The following is a 16469-nucleotide window of genomic DNA, read 5'->3' on the forward strand; positions in this document are numbered from 1 at the left end:
TTTAGGATTTTATAAAATGTTCTTGTTACAATCAGCACTTAATGATTAATTCTGATTTTATTTAATTGTTAAAATAATGCTTATTAATGTCTAATTTCTTAATACTGTGTTAATTACCGTTAATTCATGTACCTTTATTGTAAAGTGTTACCAGTTAAAAACTAAGCACATAAGCACCAGTTCTCAAAAGTGGTTCTTCTGTGACATTGCTCAAAGAACCCTTTGTAGATCCTTTATTTTAAAAAATGTGGAACATGTAAGGCCTGAAGTCCTGACCAACGGGAGGGGAGCGGGTCTGTGATCTCCCTGGATACCACACAGATATCATTCCTGATTGGATGATTTCCTGCAGGGCATTTTAAGAGTTTAACCCTTTTGTTTCCAATCAAAACTTAACAGTAAAATAAAAGAACAATACTCACACAGTTTAAATCATTGTATTAAATAACAACAAACCAGAAATTATACAGTGTCATCTCAGAAGACATAAAAAGACGGAGTATGTTCCTTATCAGACACTGTGACATGCTCAGCGTGTGAACCACCTGGACAGGTGTGGAGAGGTCTGCATGTGTAATAAAGATAATTATCCTTTATATCGTCCACCAATCATCATCTTCTCTCCCGTCAACAACTGCAGCGTTCGCAGTAGAGTTCCATGCTCAGAAACAGCCAGGGAGGTGGTCACTAGGTGGCGATGTCGAGTCTGAGGGGGTTGTCACTAGGTGGCGATGCCGAGTCTTGGGGGGTGGTCTCTAGGTGGCGATTCCGAGTCTTGGGGGGTGGTCTCTAGGTGGCGATTCCGAGTCTTGGGGGGTGGTCTCTAGGTGACGTTTCCGAGTCTAGGGAGGTGGTCACTAGTTGGCGATGCAGAGTCTGGGGGGGTGGTCACTAGGTGGCAATACCGAGTCTTGGGGGTGGTCTCTAGGTGGCGATTCCGAGTCTAGGGAGGTGATCTCTAGGCGGCGATGTCGAATTTGGGGGGTGGTCTCTAGGTGGCGATGCCGAGTCTGGGAGGTGGTATCTATGTGGTGATGTCGAGTGTGCGGGGTGGTCTCTAGGTGGCGATGCAGAGTCTGGGGGGGTGGTCACTAGGTGGCGATGCAGAGTCTGGGGGGGGTGGTCTCTATGTGGCGATTCCGAGTGTGGGGGGGTGGTCTCTATGTGGCGATTCCGAGTCTAGGGAGGTGGTCACTAAGTGGCGATGCAGAGTCTGGGGGGGGTGGTCACTAGGTGGCAATGTCGAGTGTGGGGGGTGGTCTCTAGGTGGTGATGCCGAGTCTGGGAGGGGTGGTCTCTAGGTGGCGATGACAAGTGTGGGGGGTGGTCTCTAGGTGGCGATGCAGAGTCTGGGGGGGTGGTCACTAGGTGGCGATGCAGAGTCTAGGGAGGTGGTCACTAGGTGGCGATTCCGAGTCTAAGGAGGTGGTCACTAGGTGGCGATGTCGAGTCTAGGGAGGTGGTCTCTAGGTGGCGATGTCGAGTCTAGGGAGGTGGTCTCTATGTGGCGATGTCGAGTCTAGGGAGGTGGTCTCTAGGTGGCGATGCCGAGTCTAGGGAGGTGGTCTCTAGGTGGCGATGCCGAGTCTGGGGAAGTGGTCTCTAGGTGGCGATGCCGAGTGTGGGGGGGTGGTCTCTATGTGGCGATGCCGAGTGTGGGAGGTGGTCTCTATGTGGCGATGTCGAGTCTAGGGAGGTGGTCTCTAGGTGGCGATGCCGAGTCTGGGGAAGTGGTCTCTAGGTGGCGATGCCGAGTGTGGGGGGGTGGTCTCTAGGTGGCGATGCTGAGTCTGGGGAGGTGGTCTCTAGGTGGCGATTCCGAATCTTGGGGGGTGGTCTCTAGGTGGTGATTCCGAGTCTAGGGAGGTGGTCTCTAAGTGGCGATTCCTAGTCTTGGTGGGTGTTCTCTAGGTGGCGATGCAGAGTCTGGGGGGTGGGTGGTCACTAGGTGGCGATGTCGAGTGTGGGGGGTGGTCTCTAGGTGGCGATGCAGAGTCTGGGAGGTGGTCTCTAGGTGGCGATGCAGAGTCTGGGAGGTGATCCCTTGGTGGCGATGCAGAGTCTGGGAGGTGGTCCCTTGGTGGCGATGCAGAGTCTGGGAGGTGGTCTCTTGGTGGCGATGCAGAGTCTGGGAGGTGGTCTCTTGGTGGCGATGCAGAGTCTGGGGAGGTGGTCACTAGGTGGCGATGCTGAGTCTGGGAGGTGGTCTCTTGGTGGCGATGCAGAGTCTGGGGAGGTGGTCACTAGGTGGCGATGCTGAGTCTGGGAGGGTGGGGTTTGGGGGTGGACTGGGTGGAGTCCAGTTCATTGTAATGCTCGATGAGGGAAGAGAGAGAACTCAAAGCCTCGCTGAACCCCTCCATCTCCATCCCATCCACACTCAGGTAATGGTGCAGGTGAGCCTACAACACACACACCAATTGAGTATATATGTGTGTGTGTGTGTGAGAGAGAGAGAGTGTGAGTGTGTGTGAGAGTGTGTGTGTGTGAGAGAGAGTGTGAGAGAGTGAGTGTGTATGTGTGAGAGAGTGAGTGTGTGTGTGTGTGTGTGAGAGAGAGTGAGTGTGTGTGTGTGTGTGTGAGTGTGAGAGTGTGTGAGTGTGAGTGTGTGAGAGAGTGTGAGTGTGTGAGAGTGTGAGAGAGAGTGAGTGAGTGAGTGTGAGTGTGTGAGAGTGTGAGAGAGAGTGTGTGTGTGTGAGACAGTGTGTGAGAGAGTGAGTGAGTGTGTGTGTGTGAGACAGTGTGTGAGTGAGTGAGTGAGTGTGTGTGAGTGAGACAGTGTGTGAGTGAGTGAGTGAGTGTGTGTGAGTGAGACAGTGTGTGAGTGAGTGAGTGAGTGTATGTGTGTGTGTTGAGCTGGTTTACCTTGCGGCGGTAAAGCCTGGTGAACCTCTCCCGGAGCTCAGTGAAGGAAGATTTTACACAGGTGTTATTGGCCAGAGCCAAAAGAGAGTGAGAATGACCCACAGGAGGAACAGCACACAGCCCAGTCTTCCACCCTTCATCACTCCATCCAGCGAACGACAGAGTTGGCCTCAGTCTGAGAGAGAGAGAGAGAGAGAGAGACCTGAGCCAGTTTGGATCAAGACCCTTAGCTCCTAATTACTGATTAAGTGGGTGAGTGAGTAAGAGAGTAAAAGAGTGAGTGGCTGTGTGAGTGGGTGAATGAGTGAGATGGTGAGAGGACGAGAGTGTAAGCAGGTGGGAGTGAGAGGGTGAGAGAGTGAAATAGTGACATGGTGTGAGGGTGAGTGTGAGTGAAAGAGGGAGTGACTGTGTGAGTGCGGAATGAGTGAAAGAGTGAGGGGGTGAGAGTAAGAGGGTGAGAGAGTGAAAAAGTGAGTCGCTGTGTGAGTGGGGAATGTGAAAGAGTGAAAGAGTGAGGGAGTGAGATGCTGAGAGGGTGAGAAAATGAGAGGATGAGTGTACGAAAGAGGGAGAGGGTGAAGGCATGAGAGGATGGAAGTGAGAGGGTGAGAGATTGTAAGAGTGAGTGACTGTGTGAGTGGGGAATAAGTAAGAGTGAGAGAGAGATGGTAATAGGGTGAAAGAGTGAGAGGATTGGAGTGGGAGTGTGAGAGTGAGAGTGTGAAAGAGTGAGAGGATGAGAGTGCGAGTGACTGTGTGAGTGGGGAATGAGTAGGGGTGAAAGAGTGATTCTGTGAGAGGGTGAAAGAGTGAGAGGAGGGGAGTGAGAGGGTGAGAGATTGAAAGAGTGAGTGACTGTGCGAGTGGGGAATAAGTAAGAGTGAGAGAGTGAGATGGTGATAGGGTGAAAGAGTGAGAGGATGGGAGTGGGAGAGTGAGAGTGTGAAAGAGTGAGAGGAGGGGAGTGAGAGTGTGAGAGGATGAGTGTGAGAAAGAGTGAGTGACTGTGTGGGGAATGAGTAGGATTGAAAGAGTGATTCTGTGAGAGGGTGAAAGAGTGAGAGGAGGGGAGTGAGAGTGTGAGAGGATGCGTGTGAGAAAGAGTGAGTGACTGTGTGTGGGGAATGAGTAGGAGTGAAAGAGTGATTCTGTGAGAGGGTGAAAGAGTGAGAGTGTGAGAGGATGAGTGTGAGAAAGAGTGAGTGACTGTGTGTGGGGAATGAGTAGGAGTGAAAGAGTGATTCTGTGAGAGGGTGAAAGAGTGAGAGTGTGAGAGGATGAGTGTGAGAAAGAGTGAGTGACTGTGTGGGGAACGAGTAGGAGTGAAAGAGTGATTCTGTGAGAGGGGGAAAGAGTGAGAGGAGGGGAGTGAGAGTGTGAGAGGATGAGAGTGAGAGTGTGAAAGAGTGAGAAGGCTAAAGTGAGAGTGAGAGGATAAGAATGAGAGGGTTAGAGAGTGAGTGTTAAAGAGTGAGAGGGTGAGTACTGTAGACAGACCTCTGTATGTTCCGGCGGAGGTCAGACAGCTGGACGTTCCCCCGCACCATTAAAGCACAGGCCAAATACAAACTGTGTCTGGGGTCTGCTCTCATCAACTGGTGGTCTTTACTGAACGCATCACTGAACATCTGATCCAGCCTGGAGAACACACACACACCTCTTAATAAAGACGACCATTCTTGATTCTACTCAGACACACTCTTACGACTCTGGGAAAATGTGGTCTGGAGTGTGTGTGTGTGTGTGTGTGTGTGTGTGTGTGTGTGTGTGTGAACCTGCGAGAGGGTATGTTGAGGTCTGCCAGTGTGTACAGAGGAGTGAGGCTGGACAGTAGATAGTGTAGTCGAGGGAATGGAACCAGGTTCATGGCGATCTCATTCAGGTCCATGTTCAGAGAACCTTCAAAACGCGCAGAACTGCAGAGAGAACCCATCACGCAGAACCACACACAGAACCACAGCTTCAGTTTCAAAGTAAAGATCCTAGGAACAGAAATGAGGCAGCGAGAGGCTGTTTATAGAGGAGTGTGAAACCCAGCCGAGACCCCCACAGACCCCGGGCTGAGCTCAGGGGCAGAGGGAGTGGGGGGCAGAGGGAGTGAGGGGCAGAGGGAGTGAGGGGCAGATGGAGTAGGGAGCAGGGGGAAATCAGTGATCCACTCTCTTCTGACCTGGTGATGCTGAGCAGGACATTGGCCACTATGTTGTTCATGGTGTCGAATGGTTTCTCGGCCTTGGCCACACCCCCCTGTCCAGAGATAACCGTGCAGTCCTTCTTCACCACGCCCCCGGCCCGTCCAGACATCAGCTGGACCTTACTGACCACATCCAGCAGAGCCTGCAGCACACACACACACACACACACACACACAGTGCAGAGGAATAGACACATGAACACGGCACAGTCACAATCAGAACCCAGGTCTCTGTAAACCGGGTCAGCTGGTGTCAGGACACACATTATTACTCAGAGTGGCCTCAACAGTCTTCTGTAATGGTCCAAGAGACCTGGTTCTCAACGGGAAGAACGCAGTCCGCGTGTTCCGTCAGTTCCCTCATTGCCAGAACGCTGTTGTAGGGGGACGTGATGACATCATCTTCACTGGACGGATACACAGCGGTCACCAGACGACAGACCTCCGGGAATTCATCCTCCAACAACTTCAGCACAGACGTCCCCACACCGGAACCGGTACCTAAACACACACACACACACATCAGAGTCTGAGGACAAGAACAAGAACCTCACAAGTTCTCATCTTTTAATGTGGAGCGGTGTGTGTGAGTAAGAAGCGACTGTATCTTTTAAGGTGGAGCGGTGTGTGTGAGTAAGAAGCGACTGTATCTTTTAAGGTGGAGCGTTGTGTGTGAGTAAGAAGTGACTGTATCTTTTAAGGTGGAGCGGTGTGTGTGAGTAAGAAGCGACTGTATCTTTTAAGGTGGAGCGGTGTGTGTGTGTGAGTAAGAAGCGACTGTATCTTTTAAGGTGGAGTGGTGTGTGTGAGTATGAAGCGACTGTATCTTTTAATGTGGAGCGGTGTGTGAGTAAGAAGCGACTATCTTTTAAGGTGGAGCGGTGTGTGTGAGTAAGAATCGACTGTATCTTTTAATGTGGAGCGGTGTGTGTGAGTAAGAAGCGACTGTATCTTTTAAGGTGGAGCGGTGTGTGAGTAAGAAGCGACTATCTTTTAAGGTGGAGCGGTGTGTGTGAGTAAGAAGCGACTATCTTTTAAGGTGGAGTGGTGTGTGTGAGTATGAAGCGACTGTATCTTTTAATGTGGAGCGGTGTGTGAGTAAGAAGCGACTATCTTTTAAGGTGGAGCGGTGTGTGAGTAAGAAGCGACTATCTTTTAAGGTGGAGCGGTGTGTGTGAGTAAGAAGCGACTATCTTTTAAGGTGGAGTGGTGTGTGTGAGTATGAAGCGACTGTATCTTTTAAGGTGGAGCGGTGTGTGTGAGTAAGAAATGACTGTATCTTTTAAGGTGGAGCGGTGTGTGTGAGTAAGAAGCGACTGTATCTTTTAAGGTGGAGCGGTGTGTGTGAGTAAGAAGCGACTGTATCTTTTAAGGTGGAGCGGTGTGTGTGAGTAAGAAGCGACTGTATCTTTTAAGGTGGAGCGGTGTGTGTGAGTAAGAAGCGACTGTATCTTTTAAGGTGGAGCGGTGTGTGTGAGTAAGAAGCGACTGTATCTTTTAAGGTGGAGCGGTGTGTGTGAGTAAGAAATGACTGTATCTTTTAAGGTGGAGCGGTGTGTGTGAGTAAGAAGCGACTGTATCTTTTAATGTGGAGCGGTGTGTGTGAGTAAGAAGCGACTATATCTTTTAATGTAGAGCGGTGTGTGTGAGTAAAAAGCGACTGTATCTTTTAAGGTGGAGCGTTGTGTGTTAGTAAGAAGCGACTGTATCTTTTAAGGTGGAGTGGCGTGTGTGAGTAAGAAGCGACTGTATCTTTTAAAGTGGAGTGGTGTGTGTGAGTAAGAAGCGACTGTATCTTTTAAGGAGGAGCGGTGTGTGTGAGTAAGAAGCGACTGTATCTTTTAAGGTGGAGCGGTGTGTGTGAGTAAGAAATGACTGTATCTTGTTGGTGTCTGAAGTGTAAATTGTCTGTAAGTGTTTATTCACTGTTTGAATTCCCACAGAAACTCATGTGTAACTCGAGCTGTTTAGTTTTGTAGCACTTTCGCTCTGTGTTTACTTTCATGCAGTTAGCGCTCTCCTGAATTTAGAGTCAGTTCCAGCGCAAACCGACTGCAGAGCAGCACTGAGAGAGGAGACACACTCACAGCTTTCTACAGAGGGTTTTAGATTAAAATCATGAACTACATGAATCTCAGCAGCTTGGTAACTTTGAGGAAGGTAAAGCGGACGTTTAGAGGAGTTTCCTAATGTAACACGTCAGGGAATTAACAATGAGATTATCTCAAAAATAAAAATGCAGCTTCTACTAACTCTTGATTGGTTACTCAGTGGGCAGCGTGCTGATTGGCTGTTCAGCTCAGGCATTAAAAATCTGCATTTGTACAAAGACGTTCTCCCGGACTGTGGAGCAGTGTGTGAGGGTCTGTACTCTCACAGTAAAACTCAAACTTTCATCCATTCATAATTATATTCAGACGTTTGTGAAATGGACTTGTTCTTCAGTTTGGTTTCAGTACCATGTGCAGATCTGGATTTCACAGGTGTGTGTGTGTGTAGTTGCTGAAACAAAGCTGCAGACGGCAGCACCTTTGAATATTAATTTTTAGACTCCAATTTTCAAAGTCCTGAGGTGTGTTTGTCCACAAGGTGTGTGTTTGCAGAGAGCTGGCGTTCAGTGTGAGATATCTGCTTTTCAGAGAAACACTGACCCCCGCCCATGGAGTGAAGAAGGAAGAAACACTGGAGACAGTCGCACTTCTCCGCTGCCTTTCGAACCTGGTCCATGATCTTCTCACCATACACACTGCCATAGGAGAGGTGACCTACAGCCCTGAGACACACACACACACACACTTCTGTCAAAATCCAGAGTGTGAATAAATGAGTGAGCTCTTTGTTATCCAGCCCATGTCCTGAGGGGGGCGCTCCTCACCAGTTGTTCCCTGAGCCAGACACGTCACTGATGAGCTGAGTTGAGCTGAAGAGATGTCTCAGAGGACCCTGCAGGACCTCAGTGAGAACACCCTCCTCCATGTCCACCAGAACAGCCTGGAGGAGGAGGAGGGGGGGGGTTAATGTCGTTATTGTTGATGTCATTGTTGTGTAAATATGTGAGAAGTATAAACTCTGACCCGAGCTCTGAGAGAGGAGATCCTGCTCCCTGGAGCTCCTCCACCTCCTCCATCACTCCTCCTGCACAAACACACCACCCATTACACTTAATAATAATAATAATAATAATAATAATAATAATAGCCATATTAGCCATGAGAAGAATAAGGACAATAAAACATTAGAGTAAAGTAGGAAGAAGAAAAGCGACTGACCTGAGGTCTACGTTCTGAAAGAAGCTGCTCAGTGCTTCGTCGTAAATCCCCCTCTGAGGAACAGAAACATGGATGAGGTCTCCACACCACCCCCCACCCCCGATCACACTTGGTACTGTGTGTATGTGTGTGTGTGTGTGTGTGTGTGTGTATTTTACCTTATTAACATGTGCGTGTTCTCTCAGAGCCAAGTCCCAGAATCTGCAGCCCACCTGGTTACCACACTGTCCAACTGACAACACACACACACACACACACCCAACACAAACACACACACCCAACAAACAAAACACAACACACACACACACACACACACACACACAACACAAACACACACCCAACAAACAAAACACAACACACACACACACACACACACACACACAACACAAACAAAACACAACACAAACACAACACACACACCAAACAAAACACAACACACACAACACAAACCAAACACAACACACACACACACAAACAAAACACAACACACACACACAAACAAAACACAACACACACACACAAACAAAAAAAACGCTGTGAGACAGATCTTCCTTGATTCACATTTCACTCCTGTTGTTAACTGTCAACAGATGAGAGGACAGGGACAAGCAGGATTTCCTCCTCCAAAAGTAAGGACAGTAAGCGGTGGGGGACAGTGGACAGTAAGCGGTGGGGGACAGTGGACAGTAAGCGGTGGGGGACAGTGGACAGTAAGCGGTGGGGGACAGTGGACAGTAGACGGTGGGGGACAGTGGACAGTAGACGGTGGGGGACAGTGGACAGTAAGCGGTGGGGGACAGTGGACAGTAAGCGGTGGGGGACAGTGGACAGTAAGCGGTGGGTGGGGGACAGTGGACAGTAAAAGGTGGGGGACAGTGGACAGTAGACGGTGGGGGACAGTGGACAGTAAGCGGTGGGGGACAGTGGACAGTAAGCGGTGGGGGACAGTGGACAGTAAGCGGTGGGGGACAGTGGACAGTAAGCGGTGGGGGACAGTGGACAGTAAACGGTGGGGGACAGTGGACAGTAGACGGTGGGGGACAGTGGACAGTAGACGGTGGGGGACAGTGGACAGTAAGCGGTGGGTGGAGGACAGTGGACAGTAAGCGGTGGGGGACAGTGGACAGTAAGCGGTGGGGGACAGTGGACAGTAGACGGTGGGGGACAGTGGACAGTAGACGGTGGGGGACAGTGGACAGTAAGCAGTGGGGGACAGTGGACAGTAAGCGGTGGGGGACAGTGGACAGTAAGCGGTGGGGGACAGTGGACAGTAAGCGGTGGGGGACAGTGGACAGTAGACGGTGGGGGACAGTGGACAGTAAGCGGTGGGGGACAGTGGACAGTAAGCGGTGGGGGACAGTGGACAGTAAACGGTGGGGGACAGTGGACAGTAGACGGTGGGGGACAGTGGACAGTAGACGGTGGGGGACAGTGGACAGTAAGCGGTGGGTGGGGGACAGTGGACAGTAAGCGGTGGGGGACAGTGGACAGTAAGCGGTGGGTGGGGGACAGTGGACAGTAGACGGTGGGGGACAGTGGACAGTAAGCGGTGGGGGACAGTGGACAGTAAGCGGTGGGGGACAGTGGACAGTAGACGGTGGGGGACAGTGGACAGTAAGCGGTGGGGGACAGTGGACAGTAAACGGTGGGGGACAGTGGACAGTAAGCGGTGGGGGACAGTGGACAGTAAAAGGTGGGGGACAGTGGACAGTAAACGGTGGGGGACAGTGGACAGTAGACGGTGGGGGACAGTGGACAGTAAACGGTGGGGGACAGTGGACAGTAGACGGTGTGGGACAGTGGACAGTAAGCGGTGGGGGACAGTGGACAGTAAGCGGTGGGGGACAGTGGACAGTAAGCGGTGGGGGACAGTGGACAGTAAACGGTGTGGGACAGTGGACAGTAGACGGTGGGGGACAGTGGACAGTAAAAGGTGGGGGACAGTGGACAGTAAACGGTGGGGGACAGTGGACAGTAGACGGTGGGGGACAGTGGACAGTAAACGGTGGGGGACAGTGGACAGTAGACGGTGTGGGACAGTGGACAGTAAGCGGTGGGGGACAGTGGACAGTAAGCGGTGGGGGACAGTGGACAGTAAAAGGTGGGGGACAGTGGACAGTAGACGGTGTGGGACAGTGGACAGTAAGCGGTGGGGGACAGTGGACAGTAAGCGGTGGGGGACAGTGGACAGTAAGCGGTGGGGGACAGTGGACAGTAAGCGGTGGGTGGGGGACAGTGGACAGTAAAAGGTGGGGGACAGTGGACAGTAAACGGTGGGGGACAGTGGACAGTAAAAGGTGGGGGACAGTGGACAGTAAACGGTGGGGGACAGTGGACAGTAAACGGTGGGGGACAGTGGACAGTAGACGGTGTGGGACAGTGGACAGTAAGCGGTGGGGGACAGTGGACAGTAAGCGGTGGGGGACAGTGGACAGTAAGCGGTGGGGGACAGTGGACAGTAAGCGGTGGGTGGGGGACAGTGGACAGTAAAAGGTGGGGGACAGTGGACAGTAAAAGGTGGGGGACAGTGGACAGTAAAAGGTGGGGGACAGTGGACAGTAGACGGTGGGGGACAGTGGACAGTAGACGGTGGGGGACAGTGGACAGTAAACGGTGGGGGACAGTGGACAGTAGACGGTGGGGGACAGTGGACAGTAAACGGTGGGGGACAGTGGACAGTAAACGGTGGGGGACAGTGGACAGTAAACGGTGGGGGACAGTGGACAGTAGACGGTGTGGGACAGTGGACAGTAAGCGGTGGGGGACAGTGGACAGTAAGCGGTGGGGGACAGTGGACAGTAAGCGGTGGGGGACAGTGGACAGTAAGCGGTGGGGGACAGTGGACAGTAAACGGTGGGGGACAGTGGACAGTAAGCGGTGGGTGGGGGACAGTGGACAGTAAACGGTGGGGGACAGTGGACAGTAAACGGTGGGGGACAGTGGACAGTAAAAGGTGGGGGACAGTGGACAGTAAAAGGTGGGGGACAGTGGACAGTAAACGGTGGGGGACAGTGGACAGTAAGCGGTGGGGGACAGTGGACAGTAAGCGGTGGGGGACAGTGGACAGTAAAAGGTGGGGGACAGTGGACAGTAAGCGGTGGGGGACAGTGGACAGTAAGCGGTGGGTGGGGGACAGTGGACAGTAAAAGGTGGGGGACAGTGGACAGTAAACGGTGGGGGACAGTGGACAGTAAGCGGTGGGTGGGGGACAGTGGACAGTAAGCGGTGGGGGACAGTGGACAGTAAGCGGTGGGGGACAGTGGACAGTAAGCGGTGGGTGGGGGACAGTGGACAGTAAAAGGTGGGGGACAGTGGACAGTAAACGGTGGGGGACAGTGGACAGTAAACGGTGGGGGACAGTGGACAGTAAGCGGTGGGGGACAGTGGACAGTAAGCGGTGGGTGGGGGACAGTGGACAGTAAAAGGTGGGGGACAGTGGACAGTAAGCGGTGGGGGACAGTGGACAGTAAGCGGTGGGTGGGGGACAGTGGACAGTAAAAGGTGGGGGACAGTGGACAGTAAACGGTGGGGGACAGTGGACAGTAAAAAGTGGGGGACAGTGGACAGTAAACGGTGGGGGACAGTGGACAGTAAGCGGTGGGTGGGGGACAGTGGACAGTAAAAGGTGGGGGACAGTGGACAGTAAACGGTGGGGGACAGTGGACAGTAAAAAGTGGGGGACAGTGGACAGTAAGCGGTGGGTGGGGGACAGTGGACAGTAAAAGGTGGGGGACAGTGGACAGTAAACGGTGGGGGACAGTGGACAGTAAAAAGTGGGGGACAGTGGACAGTAAACGGTGGGGGACAGTGGACAGTAAGCGGTGGGTGGGGGACAGTGGACAGTAAAAGGTGGGGGACAGTGGACAGTAAACGGTGGGGGACAGTGGACAGTAAAAAGTGGGGGACAGTGGACAGTAAGCGGTGGGGGACAGTGGACAGTAAGCGGTGGGGGACAGTGGACAGTAAGCGGTGGGGGACAGTGGACAGTAAGCGGTGGGGGACAGTGGACAGTAAACGGTGGGGGACAGTGGACAGTAAGCGGTGGGTGGGGGACAGTGGACAGTAAACGGTGGGGGACAGTGGACAGTAAACGGTGGGGGACAGTGGACAGTAAAAGGTGGGGGACAGTGGACAGTAAAAGGTGGGGGACAGTGGACAGTAAACGGTGGGGGACAGTGGACAGTAAGCGGTGGGGGACAGTGGACAGTAAGCGGTGGGGGACAGTGGACAGTAAAAGGTGGGGGACAGTGGACAGTAAGCGGTGGGGGACAGTGGACAGTAAGCGGTGGGTGGGGGACAGTGGACAGTAAAAGGTGGGGGACAGTGGACAGTAAACGGTGGGGGACAGTGGACAGTAAGCGGTGGGTGGGGGACAGTGGACAGTAAGCGGTGGGGGACAGTGGACAGTAAGCGGTGGGGGACAGTGGACAGTAAGCGGTGGGTGGGGGACAGTGGACAGTAAAAGGTGGGGGACAGTGGACAGTAAACGGTGGGGGACAGTGGACAGTAAACGGTGGGGGACAGTGGACAGTAAGCGGTGGGGGACAGTGGACAGTAAGCGGTGGGTGGGGGACAGTGGACAGTAAAAGGTGGGGGACAGTGGACAGTAAGCGGTGGGGGACAGTGGACAGTAAGCGGTGGGTGGGGGACAGTGGACAGTAAAAGGTGGGGGACAGTGGACAGTAAACGGTGGGGGACAGTGGACAGTAAAAAGTGGGGGACAGTGGACAGTAAACGGTGGGGGACAGTGGACAGTAAGCGGTGGGTGGGGGACAGTGGACAGTAAAAGGTGGGGGACAGTGGACAGTAAACGGTGGGGGACAGTGGACAGTAAAAAGTGGGGACAGTGGACAGTAAGCGGTGGGTGGGGGACAGTGGACAGTAAAAGGTGGGGGACAGTGGACAGTAAACGGTGGGGGACAGTGGACAGTAAAAAGTGGGGGACAGTGGACAGTAAACGGTGGGGGACAGTGGACAGTAAGCGGTGGGTGGGGGACAGTGGACAGTAAAAGGTGGGGGACAGTGGACAGTAAAAAGTGGGGGACAGTGGACAGTAAGCGGTGGGTGGGGGACAGTGGACAGTAAAAGGTGGGGGACAGTGGACAGTAAGCGGTGGGGGACAGTTTCATTTTCTCTGCTGGGGTTGTTCTACAAACCGGGATTTCTCAGTTTAACCAGATAACTTAATCCCGGATTTAAGGAGTGTTCTCGAGTTTGTTCCCGTTGGTCAGGCTTGACTTCGGACTAAAGATATCCGACTAAACTGAGAAACTCCGCTTTGTGAAACTCTACTCGTGGTGTTTTGTTGTTTATTCAGCACTGCTGCTGTTTGTTGTTGTTTTATTGCTGTTGTTATGGGGAAGCCTCGCTGTTACTATAGTAACGAAAAAGCTTCGTAAACACGAGAGGTTTAACGGTTGTGTGGACGGCATTTCAGAATAAAAGTCCCACTGTTGCGTTAGAGTCTCCCTCAAGGACCGAGAGCAAGTAGCATAACACTTCCGCCCCGCTCTTACCCTGAATAACGACGGACTGGGTCATCGTGTAGCTCCCGGGGAGGGTCACCACGCTGCTCCACTGCGGCTCTCAGCCTCTCACTCCAACACTCACCTCTCACTCCTTCATTCTTCTCTGTCTTTCCGTAACTTCTCTCCCTCTCATTCACTCCGTGCTGAAATCCCGCGGCAGTTCCGCGCCTTCTCATACAACTATCGCGAGAGGGTGACGTAATGGGCCACGTCACCCACAGTCCATTCAATAGATCAGCAACAACAAAGATAAACGAATTTATTCCACTTGGTAATTATTCTTCATTATTGTTGTTTTATTAAAACGTTCTCACCAACTCAATACACACCAATCAGCCAAAAAATTACAACCAGTCAGCCATATCATTAAAACCACCTCCTCATTTATATCCTCAATGTTCACTCTCTGGGCGGCACGGTGGCACAGCAGGTAGGTGTCACACAGCTCCAGGGGCCTGGAGGTTGTGGGTTCGAGTCCCGCTCCGGGACTCGATCTGTCTGTGAGGAGTGTGGTGTGTTCTCCCTGTGTCTGCGTGGGTTTCCTCCGGGTGACTGTCTGTGAGGAGTGTGGTGTGTTCTCCCTGTGTCTGCGTGGGTTTCCTCCGGGTGACTGTCTGTGAGGAGTGTGGTGTGTTCTCCCTGTGTCTGCATGGGTTTTCTCCGGGTGCTCCAGTTTCCTCCCACAGTCCAAAAACACAGGTTGGTAGGTGGATTGGTGACTCAAAAGGTGTCGTGTGAATGTGTGTGTCTGTGTTGCCCTGTGAAGGACTGGCGCCCCCTCCAGGGTGTATCCCCGCCTTGCGCCCAATGATTCCAGGTAAGCTCTGGACCCACCGCGACCCTGAACTGGATAAGGGTTACAGACAATGAATGAATGTTCACTCTTTCAGCCCCATGGTCCACTCTGGTCACTCTGTAGTTCTACACTTACTGTAGAGTCCACCTGTTGCTCTGCATACTTTGTTACCCACCTTACAAAGAGGTGATTTTAATGTTATGGCTGTTTAGGGTGTGTGAGAATAATTCTTATTTTATAATATAAAATATGTCAACACATACAAACAAGACACACACACACACACACGGTCTGAGGTTAAAAAGCAGGTGAATTTATTTATTTATTCAAAAGGGAATTAAGGAATGTGTTTATTACAGAGACACAGGAGCAGGAGTTCGATTCTCTCCTGAGATTAATGCAGAACTGAGGGCTGAGAAACACTGAGATCAGTCACTCCCCGTGTGAGACCAGTGGAGCCATGTGTCCTCCTCCATTCTGTGTCAAACTGATGATCACTCGTAAGAGATTATGGAGATCAGGTGGAGAAAGAGATGGAGATCAGCGGGAGTAACAAATAAGATCAGAGGGAGAAACAGATGGAGATACATAGAGAAAAATATAAAGATGGAGAAACAGGTGAGATCAGGTGGAGACACAGATGTAGATAAGGAGGAGAAGCAAATGGAGATTGAGTGGAGAAACGGGTGAGATCATGTGGAGAAACAGATGGAGATGTGTTGGAGAAATAGATGAGATCGAGTGGAGACACTGATGGAGATGAGGTGGAGAAACGGAGATCAGGTGGAGAAACAGATGGAGATGAGTTGGAGAAATAGATGAGATCGAGTGGAGACACTGATGGAGATGAGGTGGAGAAACGGAGATCAGGTGGAGAAACAGATGGAGATGAGTTGGAGAAATAGATGAGATCGAGTGGAGAAACAGATGGAGATGAGGTGGAGAAACAGATGGAGATGAGGTGGAGAAGCAGATGGAGATGAGGTGGAGAAGCAGATGGATATATGTGGTGGGGACAAAGTTACAGTGAGTGTTAAAGTGTGTTGTTTGTTATAGAGCAGGGTCCTAAAGCCGGCAGCGTTCAGGCCGAGGGACAGCCGCTGAGGCTCACAGCTCCACTGACCAGCGCCACCTTGCTGAAATCTAGTGGAGTTTCACCCACAGTAACACTCCTCAAACAGCCTGCCAAGCCCCGCCCACCGGCCACGCCCACCGGGAGGAGGGAATCTGCAGAAACAGAGACACAGGTCAGGAACCACGCAGCATTAATGAGTTTTAAAGCCTCTGGGAACCCATTGTAAAAAAATAAAATAAAAGCAAAAATCTGTTGGCCGTAGAGCACGGGAGCAGCGGGGGAAAGCACTAATTTGGAGACACTTTAGAAGGTATCCGTTGGTAATATATAAGATATATATTAATATAAATAATCACGTAACAGACAACAGACGCGCGTAGGTTTGAAGATGAACGGCTGTACGATGCCAGTTCTACCGGCTTGGGCCATTTTATTGTGCGTCTTGTGTCAAATGACAAGCGCAGTTCAGAGTAAACCCCAGGAAAAACCCAGCGACTGCTCTTTCTTGAGCTGTGTGTTGCCATGGTAACGTAAACGGCCTTCTGTTCTCCAGTCATAGAGCGGTCGCACCGTTCTCAGAGCTCTGAGGAGCGTATACGAGACTTTATCACATTTCTGTTCAGTGGTTTTTATTAGGACTTTGCTGAACGTTCCACATCACAGCCGCGTTTAGAATTACACAAATCAATACACAATGACACAAAAAACACAAAAATGGGTCCCCAGGGGCTTCACGGTG

The 16469-nt window shown here is 51.7% G+C and overlaps 2 protein-coding genes across 3 annotated transcripts in view; both read right to left on the reverse strand.

Annotated features, from left to right (window-relative positions):
* Positions 1 to 1245: 1245 nt before the first annotated feature.
* tube1 (tubulin, epsilon 1) lies at positions 1246 to 14011 on the reverse strand. The gene is made up of 12 exons (XM_066677228.1): positions 13848 to 14011; positions 8490 to 8563; positions 8332 to 8384; positions 8137 to 8197; positions 7938 to 8053; positions 7714 to 7835; positions 5376 to 5563; positions 5039 to 5205; positions 4644 to 4784; positions 4366 to 4506; positions 2866 to 3040; positions 1246 to 2402 (listed from the first exon to the last, which is right to left on the reverse strand). Exons 1-12 carry the CDS (start codon positions 13870 to 13872, stop codon positions 2244 to 2246), a joined length of 1422 nt encoding a protein of 473 aa, XP_066533325.1. The 5' UTR covers positions 13873 to 14011; the 3' UTR covers positions 1246 to 2243.
* Positions 14012 to 14956: 945 nt separating this feature from the next.
* Positions 14957 to 16469, reverse strand: part of lama4 (laminin, alpha 4) — a 47531-nt gene continuing 46018 nt past the window's right edge. For both annotated transcript variants that reach the window (XM_066676795.1, XM_066676794.1), the window contains exon 40: positions 14957 to 15882. In XM_066676795.1, coding sequence (XP_066532892.1) covers positions 15737 to 15882 — 146 coding nt within the window. In that variant the 3' untranslated portion in view covers positions 14957 to 15736. The remainder of the gene's footprint in view (positions 15883 to 16469) is intronic.

Source organism: Hoplias malabaricus, chromosome 7 (assembly GCF_029633855.1).
Source record: "Hoplias malabaricus isolate fHopMal1 chromosome 7, fHopMal1.hap1, whole genome shotgun sequence".
NCBI lineage: Eukaryota > Metazoa > Chordata > Actinopteri > Characiformes > Erythrinidae > Hoplias > Hoplias malabaricus.

Bases quoted from the DNA above. Each gene is read 5' to 3' on its own strand.
- tube1 (XM_066677228.1), bottom strand. From the start codon at position 13,872: ATGACCCAGTCCGTCGTTATTCAGG. The intron at 8,385-8,489 runs GTAAAATACACA...TCTGTTCCTCAG, and splicing joins AACACGCACATGTTAATAAG to AGGGGGATTTACGACGAAGC. The intron at 2,403-2,865 runs GTAAACCAGCTC...TGTGTGTTGTAG, and splicing joins CCAGGCTTTACCGCCGCAAG to GCTCACCTGCACCATTACCT.